The sequence below is a fragment of the Trachemys scripta genome, chromosome 23 (genome assembly GCF_013100865.1).
Source record: "Trachemys scripta elegans isolate TJP31775 chromosome 23, CAS_Tse_1.0, whole genome shotgun sequence".
In the NCBI taxonomy this organism is placed as follows: Eukaryota; Metazoa; Chordata; order Testudines; family Emydidae; genus Trachemys; species Trachemys scripta.
In genome coordinates, this window is record NC_048320.1 from 3,284,777 (window position 1) to 3,312,249 (window position 27,473).

The 27,473-nt window shown below is 45.6% G+C and overlaps 1 protein-coding gene across 2 annotated transcripts in view; it reads left to right on the top strand.

Annotated features, from left to right (window-relative positions):
* NSF (N-ethylmaleimide sensitive factor, vesicle fusing ATPase) overlaps positions 1-27,473 on the top strand; it is a 159,709-nt gene that overhangs the window by 26,219 nt on the left and 106,017 nt on the right. For both annotated transcript variants that reach the window (XM_034755726.1, XM_034755727.1), the window contains exons 2-4: positions 21-106; positions 17,455-17,554; positions 23,240-23,279. In XM_034755726.1, the coding sequence (XP_034611617.1) occupies positions 21-106; positions 17,455-17,554; positions 23,240-23,279 (226 nt within the window). The remainder of the gene's footprint in view (positions 1-20; positions 107-17,454; positions 17,555-23,239; positions 23,280-27,473) is intronic.

Genomic DNA, 27,473 nt, shown 5'->3' on the forward strand with positions numbered 1-27,473 from the left:
GTTTGTGTCACCTCCAATAGTCTATGCAAGCAGCAAGATGTCCTACAGATGAACTGTCATTAAGCAATTGTGCTGTCGTGAATGAGAAGGACTTCCAGGCTGGCATGTAAGTATCCACTGTTACTCTTCTGTCTAACAAGACCTAGAGAGAGTGTCATTTTAGACCTGGAAGCAGTCAGCTAAATTTCTGAAACTGTCTTGTTCCCAGAACTCACCCTGCCTGAGTCACTTGTGTATCTCTTCTTTGGGAATGTGAATGTGGCTTTGAGGTTAAAAGTGAGGGTGTGGCTTTATCCCAAAAGATGGGAATAAGGTAGGGGCCATGGTTGGACAAAGAGCAGGCCTTCTTTGCATGGATGCGTATTTAGGGTATTTCAGTTAAGTCTTTTTTAAGTGTAATGCATGGAAGCAGAAAACATGTCATTTTATCCACAGGAAACTCCTAGTACTACACTAGTCCATAAAATGCAACTTGAGGAGATCGAAATGTTTTGCCAATTTGTCCTCTTAGCCCCACCTATACAGTTGCTAGACATGATTTCAATTTTTGAGATTGTAAAATATTCTGCAGTTCAAAAATGTGAAGGCATTTCCTTACTACTTGTGAGTGCTTTCCTTTGCAACCTTAATGTACTTTTAACATCTAGGATTTTTGTGTGTGTGCAATGGAGTGGATCTCAGAGTGATTTTAAGCAGGAAAACTCAATTTAAATAATTGATTTTTGTATTGTTGCCTAGAGAGAGGGTAATTCTCATTGGTTGGTAACCATTAAAACATATTGATTTGCAACCAAATATAGTTGTTGCATTAAATTTGATACTTTTTTGGTTAGTCACAGTGATGGACTGTATCTATATGCATTCATTGAAGGAATTATATAGATTAACATATATTTATTCAAATTCTTAATTTTTACATTATTATGTTAGAGAACAGTGAATGATGCATTCCTTGTTTACTGGATGATTTCTTATTTAGGATTTTTTGTCAAACTGCATTTGGATGGAAATTGGAATTCAATTAGTTTATTAGTAGTTAAATAAAACTTGATTAGTAGTTAAATAAAAATACGTTGAATGCATAAGAAATATGTTTGTTAAAACATTTTGCATTTAAGGAAGTATTAATTGTACTTAGTGACTTGACTGTTTCTGTTCAAAAGTATTTAGGTGCCTGAAGATGCAGATAGGCACCTAGTGTGATTTACAAAAGTGCCTAAGCGTGTTAGGTGCCTGACTCCCACTGAAATCTGTGAACCACTGTATGTTTTGTATGGCCAGTGTCACGAGGTGTGCCTGCTATGGCTAAGTGTGGCACTGCAGACACTCCCTGCCTCAATTTCCTCCTCCTCAGGGTTTTCCGTCTCTCCCAGGGTTCACATGACTCCACAAAAGTCCAGACCAAACCAAAAGTACTTTTGCCCCACTTAGGATCCTCTTCAGCCTGCTCTTCAGGTTCGGTTCCCAGTCCCTTCTGGGTTACCTTTCAGTCTCTCTGTGGCTCTGTCATAGAGCCCTGACTCCCAGACCACTTCCCCGGAGTCCTCTGACACAGTCTGAGCCCCTCTGGGCTACATTTTATTTCCTTTGGCTCTGAGATAGAGCCCTGACTTCTAGGCTTCTTCCCTAGAGTCCCCGCACAATCTCCTGCAGGCCTTTGCTCAGGGCCTTCCACAGAAACCTGCTGATTCTGTGTGGTTCTATTCTCTTTAAAAGGGATCAGAACTACTCGGAAATAACCTAGCTGGTCCTGATAGGGGGGCTAGCTAATCTGTCCCAAGTGTGGCTGAGCACAACTACCCTAAAGGGTCAGCCAACCTGTGACAGGCAGGGCTCATCTTGAGAATCTGTTAATGAAAGGCTGATTTAAAGCCGTAGTGATTCCTATAGTTAATAATTGGCGTTTTCAGTGGAACATGCGGTATTGTTCATAGATCTCTAGTTCCCGATCATGCTGCTGTAGTCAGATGTTGGCTGTGTGTGTGTTCTCTCTGCATGCTGCACTGGCTCTGGCCGTGTAGCCCCTACAGCAGGCTCCGATCGAACTGCCCAATAACTACAGACCCATTCGTAGCAGAGGCACTTGGTCAGGTTTATTGTCGCCGAAGCACAGTGATAGCACCTGGCAGATTCTATGGGGATACTAAGACCTGTCTGCCCGTGACAATGGACTCAGCTAAGTCAGTGGCGGGACTTTCCACTGCCCCCTCGGCTGGCCAAAGACACACTCTCTGAGACTCCATTTTATACACCGATATATACAACTTATGTATTGCCCCTCTTATGTAGGTAGTTACTGCCCCCTCACATGGTTTGTTACCAGCCATTACCTTGCACATGTTGGTTTGATCAAAACATCTCTATCCGTCACACTGTCATCCTGACCTTATCTTTAGGTGGGGTCATTGTGTGCTCCTTATCTGTGGGGTGCATGTGTGTGTGTGTGTGTGTGTACACACCAGACTTGGTATTGGGTGTTCTGGTACCACCCTTTTGAAATGTGTTTGCATGAGTTTACTGTGCCTAGTACTACTTAGGAATGTATGTTTTTTTTGCAATACCAGCCCTGTTCTTGCCAGATTCTGTGAACTTGCAAGTAGGCAGGTTTTATAGCAGGGCCTGCCTTTTGCTCACAGTCTGACTTTTGTTAACTTTGCTTTATATCAGCAAAACTTGCCCACTACTTTAGCTCAGGCCTCTTGTCTCAGGCTCTCTCTTTCTACTACATTTGCTATCTCTGGCTACATGAGAGTAAGAGTGCCTCTAACCATTGTTTATGTAGCTGCTGGTGCTCTAGAGCCCCCAACTGTCTGCTCACTTAAACACCTCCTGCTGCTCAGGCCCTGCCTGCCACGGCCTGCCTGACCTTTTCCAGCTGCCCTGGAGCAACTTTGTCAGCAGTCGTCATTCCTCTCCCCTGTTTGTCCTTCCACCCTTACTTCCAAGAAAATAGTGCAGTACTTTTTGTTAGAAAAACAAGTCTTACTGCTAGCCGCATTTTGTATTGCACTAGTCTGCCAAATAAAAAATATGAATGAACTCTCTTGGGACTTCCTGCTGGCACACTAATGTTCCCGTATGTCTTTGAGAGTTAGAGCTCTGGGCATTGGAAACTGGCACTCTGGAATTTTAGTCATCACTTTGCCACTGTCTTGCTGTGTAACCATGTGCAAGTCCTTTCACTGCAGTGTGCCTTGGCTTGCCCTCTATAAAATGGGAATAATGCCTGGATAACCTGCAGTGGAGTATGGAGTCTGATGAACTGTTTGATGCCCCCGATGGAAAACATGCTGTAGAAGAGCATAGTAATATAGATCCATTTTAATTTTACACACTCCTGTTGAAATTACACCTCTACCCCGATATAACGCGACCCGATATAACACGAATTTGGATATAACACGGTAAAGCAGTGCTCTGGGGGGGGCGTGGCTGCGCATTCTGGCAGATCAAAGCAAGTTCGATATAACGCGGTTTCACCTATACCGCGGTAAGATTTTTTGGCTCCCGAGGACAGCGTTATATCGAGGTAGAGGTGTATATCTTTAGACACTTATGAAGATTGCATTCATGCCTGCTTAAATTTCAATATATCAAATGCAAGATTAGCTGCTTCCATTGCCTGATGTTTAGGAACAAGTATTACTAGGTTATTGTGTTGTTTCTTCCATTATTGAATTTCTGTCTGAGGACAAATGCTAACAGGGCTCCTTTCAGTTCAGCCTGCTGTAGCTGCTTCAACATCAGAACCTACACAGTTTTTGTTTAAGGCTTCTCTTCTCAACGTGGCCACCTGGTGCTGCTCTGACTGTCCAGGAAAATGTAAAATGAGAGGCCTTGAAGAAAAACAATATTTTTCATATCAGTCTTAAAAAAATACTCCTTTAATATTTTGATTCCTACCATTTTTCCAGCAGGATAAAGGCTGTCTCCCTTTGCTGTATTGCATCTCCCTCTGTTGTAATGCACAGAAGAAGAAATAATGGTGATATTCATTGCTGAAGTTATATGTATTGGGCCATAATATGTACAGGGCTTTTATATACTGTGCTGCCAAACTGTTTTAAATTATACCAATGTGGTGCACTGTTTCTTACTCCTGGGAAAATTCTGCACAACTGCAGTGCAGCAGAAAAATGCTGCCCCACTCCTCCCCCTCAGATTCCCTTTTCTTCCTTGCAGAAAATGGTTTCTGTGGGAAAGCAAAGAGACGCTGTACCAGTAATTACTCACCCCTCCCTGGCAGCTGTGCTCTGTTCAGCAACTGGGGGGGAGAGGTCAATCACTGGAGGAAGGGGAGTATGGGGATGCCCTGGCCACACAGGGACATTAGTTTCAGGTGAGGGGGAGGAGGATGGAGACAGAGTTCTCCTACCCCCCTTCCCTGAATGGAGCAGCCAGGGCTGCGTCAGATCAAGCCCCAGAAACATCCCCTGGCTGCAGGAAGCTCGGCACCGCAGGGGTAGTGGTAGTGGTGTCTGGGTGCGGGGTAGGCGTGCGGCTCGAGGGAGAGGTTTCCAGGTATGTATGTATGTATGTATATGTGTGTGTGTGTGTGTGTGTGTGTTAGGGTGACCAGACAGCAAGTGTGAAAAATCGGGACGGGGGTGGGGGGTAATAGGAGCCTATATAAGAAAAAGACCCAAAAATCGGGACTGTCCCTCTAAAATCGGGACATCTGGTCACCCTAGTGTGTGTATGTGGGGAGGTTGGGTGCCGGTGGTCTGGATGCGCGGGGTTTGGGCTGACGGAGCAGCTCCCTGTACAGTGACCCCCCTCCACGTGCGCACCCAGACCCCCCCTCCACTGAGCCTCCCCTCCATATTAGGAGCCCCCAGAACCCCTCCCCAAGCTTCCCAAACTCCCCACCGAGCCTCACCCCCTGCATCAGGAGCCCCCGCATACCCGGACCCTCTACCCCACTGAGCCCCAACCAGCTGCACCCTGACCCCCGCCCCACTCCACACTGAGCCCTAACCACCTTCACCTGGACTGCCCTGCAGAGTCCCATAACCCCTGCACTGAGCCCCTGTGCATCCAGATTCCCCTGCGCCCAGACCTCCTTATCGAGCTGCCCACACCCTGATTGCGCCTCCCAGAACCCTGGTACTCTTGAGGAAATTCTGCACCAAAAAATTAACATTTAAAATTCTGCAAAGTTCTGCATATTTTAATTGTGAAAATAACACAGAAACACAATAAAAATATAATCACAGCATTTTCCATTATTTTGGTAATTTATTTCAAAATACTTGTCAGCAAATAATTGAAAATGGTGTGATTATATTGTGTTATTTTGACAAATAAAATTTGCAAAATTTTAAGATATTGTGTGCAGAATATTTATTTTTTTGGCACAGAATTCCCTCAGGAGTAGTTTCTGTTCACTGGCTTATGTGCTTATCACCAACAGATATGTACTAGTGGGGGGGACATGATCACCTGAAAACTAGACTCTGACAGCTGTATGGGTCAGGGATGGAAGCTCCTCCTACTCCGCTGAATGATAGAAGATGGCTTGTAGGTTCATACTTGCATCATTAAAAGGGGCTGTCACTCAGTGAAAATGCTTATGGTGGTGCTTCTGACTTCCTGTGTCCAGGGGTGAACACACATTTCAGCGCTTGTCTGTCTGTGTGCTGTGAGCTAGTGAACTTCTCCAGGTTTGGTTAGTTCTTTGCTACCATGGAGAGCTCCTCTCACAGAAGGAGCTGTCCCAGCCCTCTAGCAACTGTATCTGCTTGAATTGGATTGTGATTTTTTTTTTAATGGCTATTGCAGTTGTGCAAATACAAGCGAAACTCTACACTTCTCAGAGTGAGCAGGAGGTGGAGCCATGGGTGAAGTGGTAAACCCCAGGAATGGTATTAAGAAGTAATTAACAGCAGGTTTGCAGTGGCCAGTTGCTCAACTGCTGTGGAGAAAGGGTGTCAGGAAAAACATCTCTCCAGATGGCTTCAGAGAACTGCTCCAAAATACACTCTATTATCTAGTTGAGTTTTGGTGCAGTATGAGAGATTCAAAGAGGAAACATAGTCCAGTGATTATGGTGGTAGCTGGTCTCTTGGGAGATCCAGGTGTTTCTATCTCTGTCACAGACTTCCTGTGGGTACTCTGTTAAACCACTGAGCTGCTTTGTGCATAAATTCTCAATCTGTGAAATGGGGATAATGCTGCAGTACTTTACAGGGGTACTGATACCTTAAAAAGACTGAGGCACTCGGCTATTACGGTAATGAGCACTATACAATAGACAGACATTTGTCGGTAGGTTGTCATAGAATTATGTAAAATTAGGATTGGAAGAGACCTCAGGATGTCATCTAGTCCATCCCCCTGCTCAAGGCAGAACCAACCCCAACTAATCATCAGAGGGGTAGCCGTGTTAGTCTGAATCTGTAAAAAGCAACAGAGGGTCCTGTGGCACCTTTGAGACTAACAGAAGTATTGGGAGCATAAGCTTTCGTGGGTAAGAACCTCACTTCTTCAGATGCAAGTAATGGAAATCTCTAGAGGTAGGTATATATCAGTGTGGAGATAACGAGGTTAGTTCAATCAGGGAGGGTGAGGTGCTCTGCTAGCAGTTGAGGTGTGAATACCAAGGGAGGAGAAACTGTTTCTGTAGTTGGATAGCCATTCACAGTCTTTGTTTAATCCTGATCTGATGGTGTCAAATTTGCAAATGAACTGGAGCTCAGCAGTTTCTCTTTGGAGTCTGGTCCTGAAGTTCTTTTGCTGTAAGATGGCAACCTTTACATCTGCTATTGTGTGGCCAGGGAGGTTGAAGTGTTCTCCTACAGGTTTTTGTATATTGCCATTCCTGATATCTGACTTGTGTCCATTTATCCTCTTGCGTAGTGACTGTCCAGTTTGGCCAATGTACATAGCAGAGGGGCATTGCTGGCATATGATGGCATATATAACATTAGTGGACGTGCAGGTGAATGAGCCGGTGATGTTGTAGCTGATCTGGTTAGGTCCAGTGATGGTGTTGCTGGTGTAGATATGTGGGCAGAGTAGGCATCGAGGTTTGTTGCATGGGTTGGTTCCTGAGTTAGAGTTGTTATGGTGCGGTGCGTGGTTGCTGGTGAGAATATGCTTAAGGTTGGCAGGTTGTCTGTGGGCGAGGACTGGCCTGCCTCCCAAGGTCTGTGAAAGTGAGGGATCATTGTCCAGGATGGGTTGTAGATCACTGATGATGCGTTGGAGAGGTTTAAGCTGAGGACTGTAGGTGATGGCCAGTGGAGTTCTGTTGGTAACTAAATCATCCCAGCCAGGGCTTTATCAAGCCGGGCCTTAAAAACCTCTAAGGAAGGAGATTCCACCACCTCCCTAGGTAACCCATTCCAGTGCTTCACCACTCTTCTAGTGAAAAAGTTTTTCCTAGTATCCAACCTAAACCACCCCTACTGCAACTTGAGACCATTGTTCCTTGTTCTGTCATCTGCCACCACTGAGAACAGCCGAGCTCCATCTTCTTTGGAATGCCCCCCGTTCAGGTAGTTGAAGGCTGCTATCAAATCCCCCCTCACTCTTCTCTTCTGAAGACTAAATGCGCCCAGTTCCCTCAGCCTCTTCTCATAAGTCATGTGCCCCAGCCTCCTAATCATTTTTGTTGCCCTCTGCTGGACTCTCTCCAATTTGTCCTCATCCTTTCTGTAGTGGGGGGGCCCCCAAAACTGGACACAGTACTCCAGATGTGGCCTCACCAGTGCCAAATAGAGGGGAATAATCACTTCCCTCAATCTGTTGGCAATGCTCTTACTAATACAGCCCAATATGCTGTTGGCCTTCTTGGCAACAAGGGCACACTGCTGACTCATATCCAGCTTCTTGTCCACTGTAACCCCCAGGTCCTTTTCTGCAGAACTGCTGCTTAGCCAGTCGGTCCCCAGCCTGTAGCGGTGCATGGGATTCTTCCTGAGTGCAGAACTCTGCACTTGTCCTTGTTGAACCTCATCAGATTTCTTTTGGCCCAGTCCTGCAATTTGTCTAGGTCACTCTGGACCCGATCCTTTATCCTCCATCGTATCTACCTCTCCCCCCAGTTTTGTGTAATCTGCAAATTTGCTCAGGGTGATATTAATCCCATCATCCAGATTATTAATAAACATGTTGAACAAAACTGACACCAGGACCGACCCCTGGGGCACTCTGCTTGATACCGGCTGCCAAATAGACATCGAGCCGTTGATCACTACCCGTTGAGCCCGGCAATTTAGACAGCTTTCTATTCACCTTATAGTCCATTCATCCAGCCCATACTTTTTTAACTTGCTGGCAAGAATACTGTTGGAGACTGTATCAAAAGCTTTACTAAAGTCAAGATATATCACATCCACCGCTTTCCCCATATCCACAGAGCCAGTTATCTCCTCATAGGCCTGGTCTACACTACGGGTTTAGGTCGACTTTAGCAGCGTTAAACCGAATTAAGCCTGGACACGTCCACACAACGAAGCCCTTTCTTTCGACTTAAAGGGCCCTTTAAACCAGTTTCTTTACACCACCTCCGACGGGATTAGCGATAAAACCGGCCTTTGCGGGTCGGAATTGGGGTAGTGTGGACGGAATTCGATGTTATTGGCCTCCGGGAGCTATCCCACAGTGCTTCATTGTGACCGCTCTGGACAGCGCTCTCAACTCAGATGCACTGACCAGGTAGACAGGAAAAGACCCGCGAAGGTTTGAATTTCATTTCCTGTTTGCCCAGCGTGGAGAGCACAGGTGACCACGCAGAGCTCATCAGCACAGGTAACCGTGATGGAGTCCTCCCAGGATCGCAAAAGAGCTCCAGCATGGACCGAACGGGAGGTACGAGATCTGCTCGCCATATGGGGAGATGAAGCAGTGATAGCTCAACTCCGTAGCAGTAAAAGAAATGGAAAAGTATTAGAAAAGATCTCCAAGGCCATGAAGGACCGAGGCCATAACAGGGACACACAGCAGTGCCGCGTGAAAATTAAGGAGCTACAGCAAGCTTACCACAAAGCCAGAGAAGCAAACGGAAGGTCCGGGGCAGAGCCGCAAACTTGCCGCTACTACGCGGAGCTGCATGCGATCCTAGGGGGTGCAGCCACCACTACCCCAACCGTGTGCTATGACTCTCTCACTGGAGAAACACACAGGGAAGACGGTTCGGGGAACGAGGAAGATGACGATGGAGGTACTGTAGGTAGCTCACAGCAGCAAGGAAGCGGAGAAACCGGTTTCCCCAACAGCCAGGATATGTTTGTGACCCTGGACCTGGAACCAGTAACCCCCGAACTCACCCAAGACCCTCAGGGCACACAGGAGACCTCTGGTGAGTGTAACTTTGTAAATATTTGTAAACATTACAAAAAAAAAGCAAGCAAGTCTGTTAACGTGTATGGGGATGGAGCGGAAATCCTCCAGGGACATCTCCAGAAAGCTCTCCTGGTTGAAATGGGGTGATTTTATTAAGGGGGACATTCAGAGGCGCCCGTTCCTGCTCTTCTGACCAGAAATGTTCCCCGCTGTTAACCACACGGTGGGGGGAGGGGTGAAGTGATCATCCCAGAGAATCGTGTGTGTGTGTGTGTGTGTGTGGGGGGGGGTGGTTTACTTGTGTTTGTGCCGCATGTTAACCAGGAAACCGCAGCCCCCTCCTTTTACATTGAAACCCCATTTTAAATGGACAACCCAATTCATCCTTGATATGGGAAATGCGCTGCTGTTTGCAACCTTTCCCGCATGTTAAGAAGGTTAAAAAAGCCAAAACACTGTGGCCTACGATGGCTGCCTGCAAGCCGAAATATGCGACCTTGTAATGAAAGAGTGTACCCATTGTTCCCTAAAATGTGTCTTTTTTAACCACCTCTCCCTTCTCCTCCGCCAGCTGCAAATGTTTCTCCTTCGCAGAGGCTCGTGAACATTAGAAAGAGAAAACGTAAGACGAGGGACGAGATGTTCACGGAGCTGCAGATGTCCGCCCAGGCTGATAGAGCACAGCAGAATGCGTGGAGGCAGTCAATGTCGGAGATGAGAAAAGCCCAATATGAACGAGAGGAGAGGTGGCGGGCTGAATCGCGGGAAGAACAGAGCAAGTGGCGGGCTGAAGACGATAGGTGGCGTCAGCTTGCAGACAGACGGCAAGAGGCAATGCTCCGTCTGCTGGAGCATCAAACTGATATGCTCGAGCGTATGGTTGAGTTGCAGGAAAGGCAGCAGGAGCAGAGACCGCCGCTACAGCCCCTGTGTAACCAACAGCCCTCCTCCCCAAGTTCCATAGCCGCCTCACCAAGACGCCCAAGAACACGGTGGGGGGGCCTCCGTCCACCCAGTCACTCCACCCCAGATGATCGCCCAAGCATCAGAAGGCTGGCCTTCAATAAGAGTTAAAGTTTTAAAATGCAGTGTGTCCTTTTCCATCCCTCCTCCCCCACCCATCCCAGGCTACCTTGGCAATTATCCCCCTACCTCTGTAAGGAACTAATAAAGAATGCATGAATGTGAAAAAACAATGACTTTATTGCCTCTGCAAGCGGGAGGGAGGGAAAAGGACACACTGCATTTTATCGGGAAGGGGAGGGCGCCGGGCCCGGGGGGGGGGGGGGTTGGAGGGTTCATCAAGGAGAAACAAACAGAAGTTTCACACAGTAGCCTGGCCAGTCACAAAACTCGTTTTCAAAGCTTCTCTGATGCGCACCGCGCCCTGCTGTGCTCCTCTAACCGCCCTGGTGTCTGGCTGCGCGTAATCAGCGGCCAGGCGAGTTGCCTCAACCTCCCACCCCGCCATAAATGTCTCCCCCTTACTCTCACAGATATTGTGGAGCGCACAGCAAGCAGCAATAACAATGGGGATATTCTTTTCGCTGAGGTCTGAGCGAGTCAGTAAGCTGCGCCAGCGCGCTTTTAAACGTCCAAATGCACATTCCACCACCATTCGGCACTTGCTCAGCCTGTAGTTGAACAGGTCCTGACTCCTGTCCAGGCTGCCTGTGTACGGCTTCATGAGCCATGGCATTAACAGGTAGGCTGGGTCCCCAAGGATCACGATAGGCATTTCAACATCCCCAATGGTCACTTTCTGGTCCGGGAAGAAAGTCCCTTCCTCCAGCTTTCGAAACAGAGCAGAGTTCCTGAAGACGCGAGCATCATGTACCTTTCCCGGCCATCCCACGTTGATGTTGGTGAAACGTCCCTTGTGATCCACCAGGGCTTGCAGCAGCATTGAAAAGTACCCCTTGCGGTTTACGTAGTCGGTGGCTTGGTGCTCCGGTGACAAGATAGGGATATGGGTTCCGTCTATGGCCCCGCCACAGTTTGGGAATCCCATTTCAGCAAAACCATCCACTATTGACTGCACGTTTCCCAGAGTCACTACCCTTGCTATCACCAGGTCTTTCATTGCCCTGGCAAATTGGATCACAGCAGCCCCCACCGTAGATTTGCCCACTCCAAATTGATTCCCGACTGACCGGTAGCTGTCTGGCGTTGCAAGCTTCCACAGGGCTGTCGCCACTCGCTTCTCAACTGTGAGGGCTGCTCTCATCTTGGTATCCTGGCGTTTCAGGGCAGGGGAAAGCAAGTCACAAAGTTCCATGAAAGTGGCCTTACGCATGCGAAAGTTTCGCAGCCACTGGGAATTGTCCCATACCTGCAGCACGATGCGATCCCACCAGTCTGTGCTTGTTTCCCGGGCCCAGAATCGGCGTTCCACGGCATCAACCTGCCCCAGTGACACCATGATTTCCACATTGCTGGGGCCTGTGCCTTGTGAGAGGTCTATGTCCATGTCAATTTCCTCATCACTCTCGTCGCCGCGCTGCAATCGCCTCCTCGCCTGGTCCGGGTTTCGCCTTGGCATGTTCTGGCTCTGCATATACTCCAGGACAATGCGCGTGGTGTTCATAGTGCTCATAATTGCCGCGGTGATCTGAGCGGGCTCCATGATCCCAGTGCTAGCTATGGCGCCTGGTCAGAAAAAAGGCGCGAAAGTAGTATCTGATGGACCAGGAGAAGGAGGGCGGGAGGGAGGGAGGGCGAGTGACGACATGGCGTACAGGTACAGGAACAGGGAGAAACACAAACAACTGTCACACAGAATGGTCCCCCCAAAGATTAAACTGGAAACCCTGGGCTTAGCAGGCCGTTGATTTCACGGAGGAAGGGGAAGCAAATGAACACAGAACAAATCTATTTTTTACATCTTAAGGTGGCAGCCGACGGTGCAGTATGAGTGACAGCCATACCAGTATGACGACGATGGGTACCAATCATAATATACCATCATCTGCCAAAAGGCAAGGGGCTGCTGCTGTGTAGCAATGCAGCCCCACGTCTGCCAGTCCCACGTCCGCCAGCACCCAGCATCGCCCTCGGCCTCTTCTGGGTGCTTAGCAGACAATACTGGGCAATTGGCAGAAAATAGTATATTACGACTGGTAACCATCATCATCAAAACAGTAGCATGTCTGCCCAGGTGGCCATGATTGACAGCCATACCAGTATGACGATGACGGGTACCAGTCATAATATACCATCGCCTGCAAGGGGCTGGTGCAATGCAGCCCTACGGCTGCCAGCCCCACGGCTATCACTCATGCTACACCGTCTACCGCCAAAAGGCAGTTAGCAGCTGCTGCTGTGTAGCAATGCAGTCCCACGTCTGCCGGCACCCAGAGGACATATGGTGAAGGTGAGCTCAGCTGAGCTGAGCGGGCTCCATGCTTGCCGTGGTATGTTGTCTGCACAGGTAACCCAGGTAAAAAGGCGCGAATGTATTGTCTGCCGTTGCTGTGACGAGGGGGGAGGGGCCTGACGACATGTACCCAGCACCGCCTGCGACACTGTTTTGCATCATCCGGGCATTGGGATCTCAACCCAGAATTCAAAGAAAAGGCGCGAACCGCTTCTCGGCTCTCTGAGCTGTGGCGCAAACGTAGTATCTGACGGACTAAGGGAAGGAGGGAGGGGGGCCGAGTGACGACATGGCGTACAGGCACAGGGAATTAAAATAAAGAACGGTGGCTGTGCATCAGGGAGAGACACAAACAACTGTCACAGACTGGTCCCCCCCAAAGATTAAACTGAAAACCCTGGGTTTAGCAGGCCGTTGATTTGACGGAGGGAGGGGGAAGCAAATGAATACAGAGCAAATCTATTTTTTTACACCTTAAGACGACGGTGCAGCGTGACTGATAGCCCTCGGCATCTTTCTGGGTGCTTGGCAGCAAATACGGGGCGGTGTATGACGATGGTCTTCAGGCCTATTGCACAATCGGCTGCTCAGGGAAGACTCTGCTAACGTACGATGACCCGACTTGTAATAGGATGGCTAACAGTCGTAATACACCATTTACTGCCAAAAGGCAAGCCCCACGGCTGCCAGCACCCAGATCGCCGATGAAGGCTACCAGTCTACTGCACCGTCTACCGCCAAAAGGCAGTTAGCAGCTGCTGCTGTGTAGCAATGCAGTCACACGTCTGCCGGCACCCAGAGGACATATGGTGACGGTGAGCTCAGCTGAGCTGAGCGGGCTCCATGTTGTCTGCACAGGTAACCCAGGTAAAAAGGCGCGAATCTATTGTCTGCCGTTGCTGTGACGGGGGAGGGAGGGGCCTGATGACATGTACCCAGAACCGCCCGCGACACAGTTTTGCATCATCCGGGCATTGGGATCTCAACCCAGAATTCCAAGGGGCGGCAGAGACTGCGGGAACTGTGGGATAGCTGTGGGATAGCTACCCATAGTGCAATGCTCCGGAAGTCGACGCTAGCCTCGTACTGTGGACGCGGTCCGCCGACTAGAGCACCTAGAGCATTTTATTGTGTGGACACACACAATCGGCTGTATACAACCGATTTCAATAAAACTGGCTTCTATAAATTCGAACTAATTTCGTAGTGTAGACATACCCATAGAAGGCAATCAGGTTGGTCAGACATGACTTGCCCTTGGTGAATCCATGTTGACTGTTCCTGATCACTTTCCTCTCCTCCAGGGTGCTTCAAAATAGATTCCTTGAGGACCTGCTCCAGGATTTTGCCGGGGACTGAAGTGAGACTAACTAGTCTGTAGTTCCCTGGGTTCTCTTTCTCCCCTTTTTAAAATACAGGCACTATATTTTTCTTTTTCCAATCATCGAGGACCTCTCACGATCGCCATGAGTTTTCAAAGTTAATGGCCAATAGCGCTGCAATCACATCAGCCAATTCCCTCAGCACCCTTGTACGCATTGCATCCAGCCCCATGGACTTGTGCATGTCCAGATTTTCTAAATAGTCCTTCATCTGTTCTTTCACCACTGAGGGCTGCTCACCTCCTCCCCATACTGTGTTGCCCAGTGCGGCAGTCTGGGAGCTGAACTTGTCTGTGAAGATCGAGGCAAAAAAAAGCATTCAGTACTTCAATGTTTTCCACATCCTCTGTCACTAGGTTGCCTCCCCCATTCAGTAAGGGTCCCACACTTTCCTTGACTTTCTTCTTGTTGCTAACATACCTGTAGAAACCCTTCTTGTTACCCTTCACATATCTTGCTAGCTGCAACTCTACTTGTGTTCTGGCCTTCCTGACTATACCCCTGTATGCTCTAGCAATATTTGTATACTCCTCCCTAGTCATCTGTCCAATTTTCCACTTCTTGTAAGCTTCTTTTTTGTGTTTAAATATTAGCCCCATGGACTTATGCATGTGTCGCTTTTTCAAGCAGATGCTAGTAATAAAGTGACGTGGCATTACAAAAAATGCGATGCCAAACTGTGAGTATTTAATCTGAAATCCTTGCCTCTTGCATTTTAAAAACTAGCACCTTCCCCTAATGTTTGCAGAATTAAATAATGGTAGAGCCTAAGCGTTAGACCTGTAAGAGCCAACTGTGTTCATTTATGGCTGTGTGTAAGTAATAGTAACTACTAGGTTGCAACCTTCTATCAGTTATGAAAGTATGCAGAAAACAACAACTGTAGATGTGTTGTAACCAAAAAAAGCCCTGGACATTCTGCTATAAAAAGAATTCTGGGAAGTTTGCTTGTTTTGTAGAATTAAGGTTTACATAGGAACTAGCGTGTGTATTGGTTATGGAAAGAAACTGCAAAATGCTCTTAAAAGTATATACACCGGAAGTGTAAAAAAGTATTTCAGTATCAAACCAGAGCTGTAGGCTATAAACTTAGCCAGGCCATCCATATTGCTGCCTTGCAGTAAAGTGCATATGACAATAATCACCTGTCCTCTTCTGTTCTTTTAAAATTAGTACTTACCATTCTATTCTAGGTTTGACTAACGGCAAGGGAGAATTTATTGGACGTGTAGCTTATAATTGGCTTCCTTTTAATGTTCACATTATCATATGCACATATATGTGGACATGATATTCAGATTCCTTCATGAAATCACCTTCAGACATGTGACTGGGAATCAGACCTTGGATCTATTCCCAGCTGATTCACTGACACATCTTGGGACAAGTCACTTCCTCTCCATGCCTTTAGTTTTGACATCTGTAGAAGTTAGCATGAGTCTCATCTTTGCACTGATACAGTGCATTGGATCACAGGATCTTAAAGCACTTTACAAAGTATTTATTATTAGACAGTGGTAATAACTTACATTTCTGTTGTACGTTCCATCCTGGGGGATCCCAAATCACTTTGAAAACAATAAATATGTACAGATAGCCAGCTTCAGGGAGGACATCACAAAGGCCTGGTGGTGTGAAGTGTGTGAGGAGGGAACACTTCTATTCTTTGGGACACCCTCCTACTCTTGGGGAAAGTTCCCCAGGGGATCGCTAAAATTCTTATGGTTTTAAAAAATGGTTTTAATCTTGGATCCTCTGCTGTTTTATCAAATTCAAACTAAAAGCTGCTTAGGCCATTCAAAGATCTCCAAATTACCATTTCACCCGCTAAGGTGTAGGAATAAAGTGGGGAAACTTTTCCATTTATAATGCTAAAACTTTTACAGTGCGTTTTGGAATCCTTTCTTGCCAAGCTGTGCCAGTGGTTAAGTACTACGGTTCCTTATTTTAAAAAGCTAACTAAATCATGGATGCTATCAATGAATGACAGTATATGGATGCTTACACAAAGTTACTGTAAGAATAAGTTGACATTAAACATAATTGAGATCAAGGAGCTTTAGCGTGATAAGCAGAGGCAACTCATGGGGGGGCCATGTTCCCCTCCCCCAGATTTCTGCCAGGGTTTGCTGGCCAGCCCCCTGCCCTGTGTGGCAGCTCCTGGAGCTGGCGATCTGCGACATGGGGAGAGGCAGCAGCAAAAAGCTGGGAGCTGCAGGGAGAGGCCGCTGAGGGTAAGTGGGGGGGCATGACTCAAGCTATGGGGGGGGGGAGGCGAACCTTTAAATTGTGCCCCTCCACTATCAGCAGGTACCCCACTCGTCTCTGGTGACAAGGTGTCTCGGCTCTCTATGAGCGGAGGGGTGAAAACATTGTCTTTCATTGGACCAACTTCTGTTGGAGGGAGGGGAGAGAGAGAGGCTTTTGAGCTACACTGAGCTCTTCTTCAGGTCTGGGAAAGGTAGTGTCACAGCTAAATAGGAGGTGGAACAGATTGTTTAGCATACCTAGTTAGCACATATTTCAAGAGACCATTCAAGGTGAAGTGGCCCATTAACACCCATCCAGTCCTGGGAATGGGGGAAGGCAGTTGGGGGTGGTGGTTAGTGGGTTATAGATCAGGATGGCTAAACAATGCCGCATGCGGCTCTTTTACAGTTAAAGTACAGCTCGAGGAGCCCCCCCATTTTCCACCTACTAGACGGGGGGTGTGGGGAGCTTGGAACCTCTGCCTTTCAGCAGGTCGGTGAGGTAGGGGCTTCTGCCCGGTGGGGAGGAGAGTCTTGGGGCTTCAGCCCTGTGGGCCACGCCTTCTGGGGCTTGGGGCTTCAGCAGAAGCAGGGCTGAAACCCCAAGCCCCGGCAGGCTCCTCCTGAGGGGCCAAAGCTCTCGAACGTCTGAAGATTGTCATATTCAGCTCAGCGGGTCAGTAAGTTTGGCCTCCCCTGTTATAGATTGTTGTAATAAGCCATAAAACCATTGTGTCTATTCAGTCCATGTTTTTCAGTGTCTAGCAGAGTGATGAATTTAAGCTCCCAGGCTCATCTTTTGAAAGTGTTGTGCAGATTTCCTTTCCTCAGTCTCAAAGGGATCCTCACCCATGTGGAGCCTGATGGAAGTCAGTGACTTCAGTGCAGCTCTGTACAGGCATCCTCCTGCTTACATTAACAACAAGGAGTCTGGTGGCACCTTAAAGACTAACAGATTTATTTGGGCATGAGCTTTCGTGAGTAAAAACCTCACTTCTTCGGATGCATAGAGTGAAAGTTACAGATGCAGGCATTATATACTGACAGTCTCTGGTGCCTTAGTTTTTCCATCACAGAAGTTGAATGAAATCTAAGAATTGTTACACATGATTTCTCATAACATTGGAATCAAAATAAAATGCTGCTTTTTCTCTTCTAGGCATGTAGTTGTGAGGACTTCTCCAAACCACAGATACATTTTCACGTTGAGAACCCATTCATCTGTTGTTCCTGGCAGCATCGCGTTCAGCCTACCCCAGGTATTGTGTGGTCTCACTTTTCCGCTAGGAAGCAGGTGAAAGGCTTTTAAACAAAAGAAGGCATTTGTATCATGTCAGTTTTTTAAAGTTAACAATTTCAATGGGAAAAAAACCCTGTGGATAAATACAAGTAGTGTGAATTAATGCTGCAAGTGTGGGCTTTTGCAATCAGAATTTCAAGAGACTTTTCTGATAGACTGGGCACATTTTCTGTAAAATAAAATGTAAGAGGCATTTTTGGGGAAAAGCAGGTAAACAAATTATTTTTCACAATTTGAATGTGCTGAATCTGAAAATATTTATCAAGCTGAATTTTGAATATTTCACCACCTAAATTGGAATTAAAAAAATATGTAAAATTTGAAAAATTAGTAAATGTTCTAGTTTTATTCTACTACAAAGAGTCACTGTATATCTTGCACATTGCTAGACAAGCATAATTTAACAGTTCCTACATGTGCCGACACACCCCTTACATTTACAGGCCAATGTGATATTTCTGCAGCTATGGTATTGTGATATGCATTCTTTGATACATCCACAGGTAACAATTTCTGCACAGCTGTCAGGGATTGGCTCTATTGGCATTAACTTGGGTACCATTTCTCCATTATGTTTGGTCCAACCCATATTCTCTAGTGAGGGTAGTGTGGGATTGTTGCAATTTGCCTGCCTACACTCCGTAACTTGCAAGTGAGCTCTTTGAGTGCAGCGTAGTGCATCACTTGCTGGGGGCAGTGCCTCTGGTGTCAACACTTGGAGAACAATATCACCCGGCCCTTGTCGCAGCCCTCCTCATCAGATAAACTGTACATGTTGCAGATGGTTTTTTCTGCTGAGATGATCATTCTGTAGATCATCCTTCCCCCAGTTTCTTGGGAGTACATGTTTCTCCATGAATATTGTCCAAGCAGTTTTCTTGCTGCTCCCAGCAATATAGGAAACAGTATCACTGACGGTCAGTGAAGTGGTCGCTTGAAATGTGTTATGCTACGCAGTCTCTTCCATCTTGTATTTAGCTGTGACACTGAGTAAGTTTTCCAGACCTGAAGAAGAGCTCTGTGTAAGCTTGAAAGCTTGTCTCTCTCACCAACAGAAGTTGGCCCAATAAAAGAAATTACCTCGCCCACCTTGTCTCTCTAATATACTGGGACCGACATGGCTACAACAACACTACATACAACAATGAAAAAGATTGAGTAAACTAACTACTAAATGTTGTCCTTACTGCAAAACCAACAAAATTCAAGTGCATATCATCAGGTGACCAGTGATTGTTCCCTGCATTTTCTGATAGCACAGTATTCCAAATTAGGAACATATTCCATATTTAGTACCTCTCCTTTACTGTCTATTTATTTTTTTTAAGTTACAAATGTTAGCCTTAAAGTTCAGAAGTCAGCTTGGTAAACATCTTCAGATTCAGCACATTCAAATGATGAAAGAAAACATGTTTGTCAACATTTCTCCAGAAATGCTTTCTGTTTCATTAGTATCAGCTTATCCGGGGATTTGGCCTACTCTGAGATAGGTGCAGCGAACCTACATTGTAGCTGCTTATTATTGTCCTCGGTTATAGAATCTAAATGTGAGAGCAAGAAAAGATCTATTAAATCATTCAGTTCTTCTGGTTCATCTCCTATTCTCTGCAGTACGTTAGCCTCAGATGTCATAAATATATCAGTGTATGCACAAAAATGAATTTCTCACCCTTACCATGCTGATGAAAAAGTTAATATCTGCTTGTCCAGGTGAGTGGGTGTATGGATTTTTGTACTGTTGTCATATGTTCCATTATGTCTTAATCGGGGAAAAACATAATCCGTTCCTACTGATGCTCCATATACGTCTTCTATCACTGGAGTCTGGAAAATAATTAAAAGTATAAGATGCTTGGCAGCGGTGGGTTGCAATATGTATATCAAATTCAAGATTCCAGTAGGTGCTGCCATGCCAACATACATTTCACCAAGTGAATAAAGCAGAACCTGCTTTGAAATATAGCTGCTGAGAGACTTTTATCTTAAAATGCAACTAGGGAAATGCCTGCAGTGCTGAGGAGTAAATGTAAATAGGAATTTTCTTTTCAGTTTAGTTTGTTTCATCTTGCTGAAAAGATCTGCTACAAATGCTGATGAATGAATGTTTTCAATTGAGTAATTTCTGATAAATTTCATTGCAGCCTGCATTATACATATGATACTCTCCATTGGTTTCTGGGCCTAGGCGATCAGGTTATCATTCTTGCGAACAATTACTTGACATTTTACCTTGCTAAAGTAGTGTCTAGCGATTATTTAATTCAATAGCACTATTTTCCAAGAAAGTAGCAACAGTCAACATTGGAGTATGCTTTGTTTGTAACTCCTAATGTTATGGAAATTGCATATGCATCAAAAGAGGGACAGACCCCTGTATGACTAGACAATGAAATTCAAGAACGTAACTATACGTAATGCGTTTTTTGAAAGGGCCAGCTAATGAATAACATTAGACATTTCATCAGTCAGTAATATTTTTGTTGTGGATCTTAATAATTCTGCCCAAGAAATTGGGAACTAAAAAGGCTGAATTGGCTGCCAATCTGTAAAGAGATTTATGGTCAAGAATGATTTGGTCACTGGAATGAGAAATGTTTAGCTTTGGTATGCAATGGTGAAAGTATAGTGACTTCTGTAATCCAAACCACAATCCAGACCCATATCAAGAAGTTAAATTCTATTAACAAAACATTGACCCCAAGAAAAGGGCTGTTGTGATCATCAGCATTCTAGTCTCACTGTGTACCACAGGCCATAGAATTTCACTCAGAGTACACTGAACCACTTGTCCATTCCTCCTCATAGGGTCCTGTTCTGTAAGAATCCTTTAGACCAGGGATCGGCAACCTTTGGCCCATGGCCCGCTAGGGTAAGCCCCCTGGTGGGCTGGGCCAGTTTGTTTACCTGCCGCGTCCGCAGGTTCGGCCGATTGCGGCTCCCACTGGCTGTGGTTCGCCGTCCCAGGCCAATGGGGGCTGCAGGAAGCAGCGTGGGCCGAGGGACGTGCTGGCTGCGGCTTCCTGCAGCCCCCTTTGGCCTGGAGCGGCGAACTGCGGCCAGTGGGAGCCACGATTGGCCAAACCCGCGGACACGTCCGGTAAACAAACCGGCCTGGCCCGCCAGGGTGCTTACCCTGGCGAGCCGTGTGCCAAAGATTGCTGATCCCTGCTTTAGACCTACTGAAATTCACTTAAATATCTTTTTTTATAATACCTAATTTCTCGTTCACTGAAAGATCTCAAAAGAACATAAGCTATAATACAATGCATTATAAATATGTTCCCCAATGAGAGTTCTCACACAATCACCCATTTAAAATGAGCATAAAGTGTAGCATACTTTTTTCTGCCTGTTGAGATACATCTCCCCTTTAACCTTCAGACAGTGTGTGTGCTTGAGCAGTGGGCTGAACTGAATAGCAGGAAAAATATCCCATACGGTTTCTTTCATCATCAGGGATGTGCTGGAGTCATGAGCTCACTTTTGTTAAGAAGGCTACACTTAATCATTTCTGTCTTAAAGAGCTGTTGTAACTATTCTCTGTGGGATTAAACCTGGATGGTTTCACAGAACTTGGTTACAGTACAGTCAAAGCCATCAAATGGAAAAACGATGACATTCTGTAAGGGTTTTGTCATTGTTGCTTTCTTTTTAACCTCTTATTAAGTATTTTGTTAGATTTTGTTTAGGGCTGTCAAGTGATTTAAAAAATTGCGATTAATTGTGTGATTAAAACAATTTCGATTTAATAAATTGTGATTAATCGCGTGATTAAAAATTAATAGAATACCATTTAAATATTTTTGGATGTTTTCTAAATTTTCAAATATTGATTTCAATTACAATATAGAATACAAACTGTACAGTGTTCACTTTATATTTATTTTTGATTACAAATATTTGCACTGTAAAAAACAAAAGAAATAGTTTTCAGAGTAGCAGCTGTGTTAGTCTGTATCCGCAAAAAAAACAGGAGTACTTGTGGCACCTTAGAGACTAACAAATTTATTAGAGCATAAGCTTTCGTGGGCTACTGCCCACTTCTTCAGATGCATATGAAAAGAAATAGTGTTTTTCAATTCACCTACAAGTACTGTAGGGCAATCTCTTTATCATGAAAGTTGAACTTACGAATGTAGAATTATGTACAATAAAAACCTGCATTCAAAAATAAAACAGTGTAAAACTTTAGAGCTTACAAGTCCTTGTTCAGCCAGTTGCTCAGACAAACAAGTTTGTTTATATTTGCAGAAGATAATGCTGTCTGCTTCTTGATTACAATGTCACTTGAAAATTAGAACAGGCATTTGCATGGCACTGTTTTAGCTAGCATCGCAAGATATTTGCATGCCAGATGCACTGATGATTCATATGTCCCTTGATGCTTCAACCACCATTCCAGAGGACACGCGTCCATGCTGATGACGGGTTCTGCTCGATAACGATCCAAAACAGTGCGAACTGAAGCATGTTCATTTTCATCATCTGAGTCAGATGCCACCAGCAGAAAGTTGATTTTCTTTTTTGGTGGTTTGGGTTCTGTAGTTTCTGCGTCAGAGTGTTGCTCTTTTAAGACTTCTGAAAGAATGCTCCACGCCTCATCCTTCTCAAATTTTGGAAGACACTTCAGATTCTTACTTTTTGGGTTGAGTGCTGTAGCTATCTTTAGAAATTTCACATTGGTATCTTCTTTGCATTTGTCAAATTTGCAGTGAAGTGTTCTTAAAACAAACAACATATGCTGGGTCATCATTCGAGACTGCTATAACCTGAAATATATGGCAGAATGTGGGTAAAACGGAGCAGGAGACATATAATTCTCCCCCAAGGAGTTCAGTCACTAACTTAATTAATGCATTTTTTTTTTTTTAACGAGTGTCATCAGCATGGAAGCATGTCCTCTGGAACGATGGCCAAAGCATGAAGAGGCCTATGAATCTTTAGTGCGTCTGGCTCGTAAATATCTTGCAACGCCAGCTACAACAGTGCCATGCAAACACCTGTTCTCACTTTCAGGTGACGTAATTAAGAACAGGGCAGCATTATCTGCCATAAATGTAAAAAAACTTGTTTCTCTTAGTTATTGGCAGAACAAGAAGTAGGACTGACCGGACTTGTAGGCTCTAAAGTTTTACATTATTTTGTTTGAGTCCAGTTATGTAACAAAAAACTCCTACATTTGTAAGTTGCACTTTTATGATAAAGAGATTGCTTTACAGTACTTGTATAAGGTGAACTGAAAAATAGTTTCGTTTATCATTTTTACAGTGCAAATATTTGTAATAAAAATAATATAAAGTGAGCACTGTACACTTTGTATTCTGTGTTGTAATTGAAATCAATATATTTGAAAATGAAGAAAAACATCCAAAAATATTTAATACATTTCAATTGATATTCTATTGTTTCAGTGCGATTAATCACAATTAATTTTTTTAATCGCCATTAATTTTTTTGCGTTAATCACGTGAGTTAACTGTGATTAATCGATAGCCCTGGTTTTATTCTATCTGCTTTGCTGTTCAAACTGGGCTTCCCGTGTTTCCTAAAGCTCACCGTGAGGAAGTAGGCTCTCCTGTGAGCTGGTATCTGTAATTCTGGTGAATGGTTGTCTCTGCAACTTTTGTTTTTGTTTTTTTTACAGAGAAAATGGGCTGGCCTCTCCATTGGACAAGACATAGATGGTAGGTCAAGCGCTTAACATAAACTTATCAAAGCTGATTCTTTATATGGTTTACAGACTAAAGCTGAACTGAGTTGAAGCATGCCAGATCTTCAGCCTGAAGCCTTATCTATAGTTACGGGTACTTTCACCAATTACTCACTCCGAGGTGAGGGTTTACACCTACTTTAATCTGAGAGTTCAGCCCCCAAGACTGACTACAGTAGAGTGCCCGTGGGGCACGAAAGAATACATAATGCTTTTTCTAGAATAGTTCTTTTATTAGCCAACCAAACAACAGTACACATTGCAATCTGGTAAAGGAGAGACTGGCCGATACAGAACGTAAAGCATTTGCGTTAGTCACACCGTGCCTGTGGAAAAATCCAAAGTATTAGTCGTCACAGTCATCCTTCGCCGCACTATAATCACCACCAGTGGTTGTCATACTGGTGTCCCCTCTGCCCATGCGCACAGGCCGGGATACAGCTTTTATAATGTGGTATGCTCATGCCCATTGAACATCATACATATTTATGAAGGTTTTAACTCCTTTTACTTACTTGAACTTCCACACTATTTCTGGGGTGCCTCATTTTTCACAGGCTAACTCATTAGTTCTCCTTATACTCATTAATACTTACTTCACTTTATCACCATAGTAACCGGCAGTTACCTGAAGGAAGTCTCTAATATTTCATGAAGGCTACCAGCAGTCATCTTGTGATGTCTGCTGATCTCATTGTTATCCAAACACAAGCATAACACAAACATTAACACAAGCTCAGAGGCTTATTATTAATTTAATTTATCCTAAATACTAAGGCCTAATTTGGCTAAGCTAAATATCTTGCAGGCCTCCTGAGGGCCTGTAGGCCCTGTGTGATTAATTAGTTCTTATATTTCACTTATACCCTGAATATACCTGGTACCTTTTCGCCTTGGCTAGAAGTCCTTCTGTTATCTGGATGCAAGCCTTCTGATCCCCCATCACTCTAAGAGTTTGATTTCATGTCTGAAAATGTCCTGTCCAAACATCATAATGGTTGAAGATGAGGTTTCTTGACATGACCTATTGATACAAAATATGTCAAGATAAATACAGCAATATCATAAAATAACCTGCTGTTTGCTCCACATGAGTTTCTTCAGGAAGCACAAATGTATTTCCTAGTTAGATTATGGTCTAGGTAACTACATGGTTAGCTGTGAATATTACCAATGTCTAATACCTCTGCATACTGGTGCTGGGATTCTTTTGGTGCCATGGACTGATGTAATGTATCAGCGTATGTGGATTGCTGGAGCCCAGGGCTTTGTGAATGGCAATATTTTGGCAAATGTCAGTCTAAAATATCTGTTGTTTATTTAAATAGCCCCAGTCACCATAGCACATATTCATGAATCCAGCTGATGCTTAGTCTATTCTTGAAAAGCCTTTTGTTATACTGGTGCATTGTGCAGTATGTGCACGTATGGGGCTTTGAGCCTGCTCGCCACAGATGTTAAATTGAACACTGAACATTGAAAAGTCATTTTTTTGGGGGCAATATTTTCCCCCTCATCTGCTCTTTTTCTATTGTGCAAACTTGGGGCAAAAAAGGCTGGTGCATGCATGGTTCAAGGGCAAGAATGAATTGTTCCTAGTTTCAGCAGTGGCACAAAATGTTTCACACCATCCCCATCAGGACCAGGGAATTAGTGTCAAGAAACTCTGATTACAAACCCATTGTTAAGGTTGATTATTAGGAGTTTGCTTTCTGTTCAGCCAGGTAGTTTTTCTGACTAATTTTGGGATCACCTGTCAAAGGCATACTCCTACAGTATATGTCTGGGGAAGACAGCTCTCACAAATTAATAGGGCTTCAAAATTGGGGGCAGTTAAAAAGAATCTGGTTTGTAAGCCAAGATTTTCAAACTAAATTTAGGCATCTAAATCCACATTGAGGCACATAGGAGGCCTGATCTGTGGAAATGCTAAACACACACATTTGGATGACTTCAGATGCAGATTGGGGATGAAGTGGGAAGGTGAGTGTTGGCAAGGACTGGCGGTTTAGAGCCTTTGCAGCCTCTAGTATTTAACAATGTGTTGTCCCATCCATAGGTAAGGAAAGGTTCTTCCATCAAGAGGTTATAAACAGAGGTTCCAGTCCTGTAGTGGGATCCATTATATCAGATTCTAAACACCTATATGCTGTCCTATTGTCTTCAGTGGGAATCTTTTCAGGTGTAAGGGTCTGTGTTAGCAGATCTCATTACAGGAGCGGGCCAGGGTTTTTGGCGCCCTCGGCGGGGTCCTTCCGCGCTCCCGGTCATTGTCGGCAATTCTGCGGCGGAGGGGTCCTTCCGCGCTCCTGGTCTTCGGGGCACTTCGGCGGCGGGTCCCGGAGTGAGTGAAGGACCCGCCGCAGAATTGCCACCGAAGACCCAGAGCGCGGAAGGACCCCCCGCCGCCGAGGGTGGCAAAATGCTGCCCCCCCCAAATCTGGCACCCTAGGCGACCACCTAGGTCGCCTAAAGGGAAGTGCCGGCCCTGCAGAATTAGGTTTTAAGTTGCTGCGAGCAGTTAGGATTTGGCCTGGGAGTTCGGGCAGACTGGAGAAAAACAGGTAAGCCTTCCAAGGTGCACCAATCGTAGTACGCTTTGGGGGGGAAGTGGCATAGTACAGGGGAGGAGGAAGCATAGGCAGCTTAATTTAATTGTAAGTTGAGTAAGTATCAGGAGAAAGTCCCGGCTGTCTTTCTTCTCCCGTTCTCCCCTGTTCCCAGGCAACATAGATCTGAATCTGACATTTTAAGTTCCGTTCAATCTCTTGCCCATAATAATGTGGGTTAGATACTTCATTAGCAAATCTAACTGCTTACTCCATCCAGGACCGGTGCAAGGATATTTTGTGCCCTAGCTGAAACTTCCACCTTGTGCCCCCCGCTTTCCCCTCCTCTCCCCCTGGAGCATCGCTTATTACAAACTTTCAAAAATGAATACTGCATAATGTGGCATTGTTCATTAGAATTAATACAAGGGGGTCAGAGGAGATGATCACAACGGTCCTTTCTGGCCCGGGGGAACCTATGAACAAGGAGGAGGCTGAGAATGCCCCCAGCTCTCAGGGTCTCTAAACGTTCCCAGTCTCTGAGTACTTTGCCCTCCAGGGGACCCAGGGGCAAGGAGGGCAGAACCGGGCTCTCACAGGGAGCAGGTGAGGATCTCCCTGGGAATCAGGGCCGGCTCCCCGCATTGGCACAGTGCCATTGGAGGGGGAGAGGGAGTAGGTGTTTGGAAGCGGCACCTGCACCAGCCCTTTCCCCTCCATCGTGCTGCGGGGTTTAGTTTCACTTTCCCTTGCTCCAGGCATTGGAGGGCGAAGCTCACCTGAGCTCAGGACTGTGTCCTGCCTCCCCCAACGGCTCCGTCCCTCGGCTGCGCTGGTTGCTGCGCCCGGCCAGCTGTCTCCTTCTTGCTCTGCTGCAGGCTCCCACTGACCGTCCTGCGCGGTGCCCCTCTCTGCAGGGGCGGGTTTGTTATGGAGGCCTGTCCACATCATTAATGGTATAGTTATCCTGGAGGCAACAGTCCTTTCTCCGTTAATGTAAATAGAGCTGAATTCCGAAAGATCCTAGCATGGTAGACTCTTCCAGACCACTCTGCATTTATATCTGTGAACCTGCCACGGTGGTCTACAAATCCAGGAGCACGATGGAGAAAAACCCCTTTCTGTTTATGAATTCTGTGCCTTAAGGGTGGGGAGGGGCAAATGCTAGGCACATGGGTCCCATCAGTTGTCCCATTACAGTTTGGGAATCCTACATGTGCAAAATCACAAATAACACTGAGCTTTACCAAGCTTTATAACCTGGTGCGACGGTACCTTTTTCATGGCATCACACACCTGCCTGACAGTGGCCAACTGTCGATCTCTCCATGCTGAGTTCATTTGCAATGGACCAATAGCATTCATGGGTGGCCAGTTTCCAGATGGCAGTTGTGACCTACTTCTCCATTGCTATGAGGCACTGCACATTGGTAGGCGGCTGCTGTAGGTGCTAGTCAGTTCAGCAGATATCTCTAGAAAGGTTGCGTTCCCAATCCTGAAATTCTCTTGGCACTGCTGGTGTGAAGAACAATCCTTTCCCACTAATCTGCGTTGGTTTCCCAAGCCCAGAGACAGCGCTGCACATGGTGAAGCTCCTCCAGGAACAGGTTCTCTGTTGT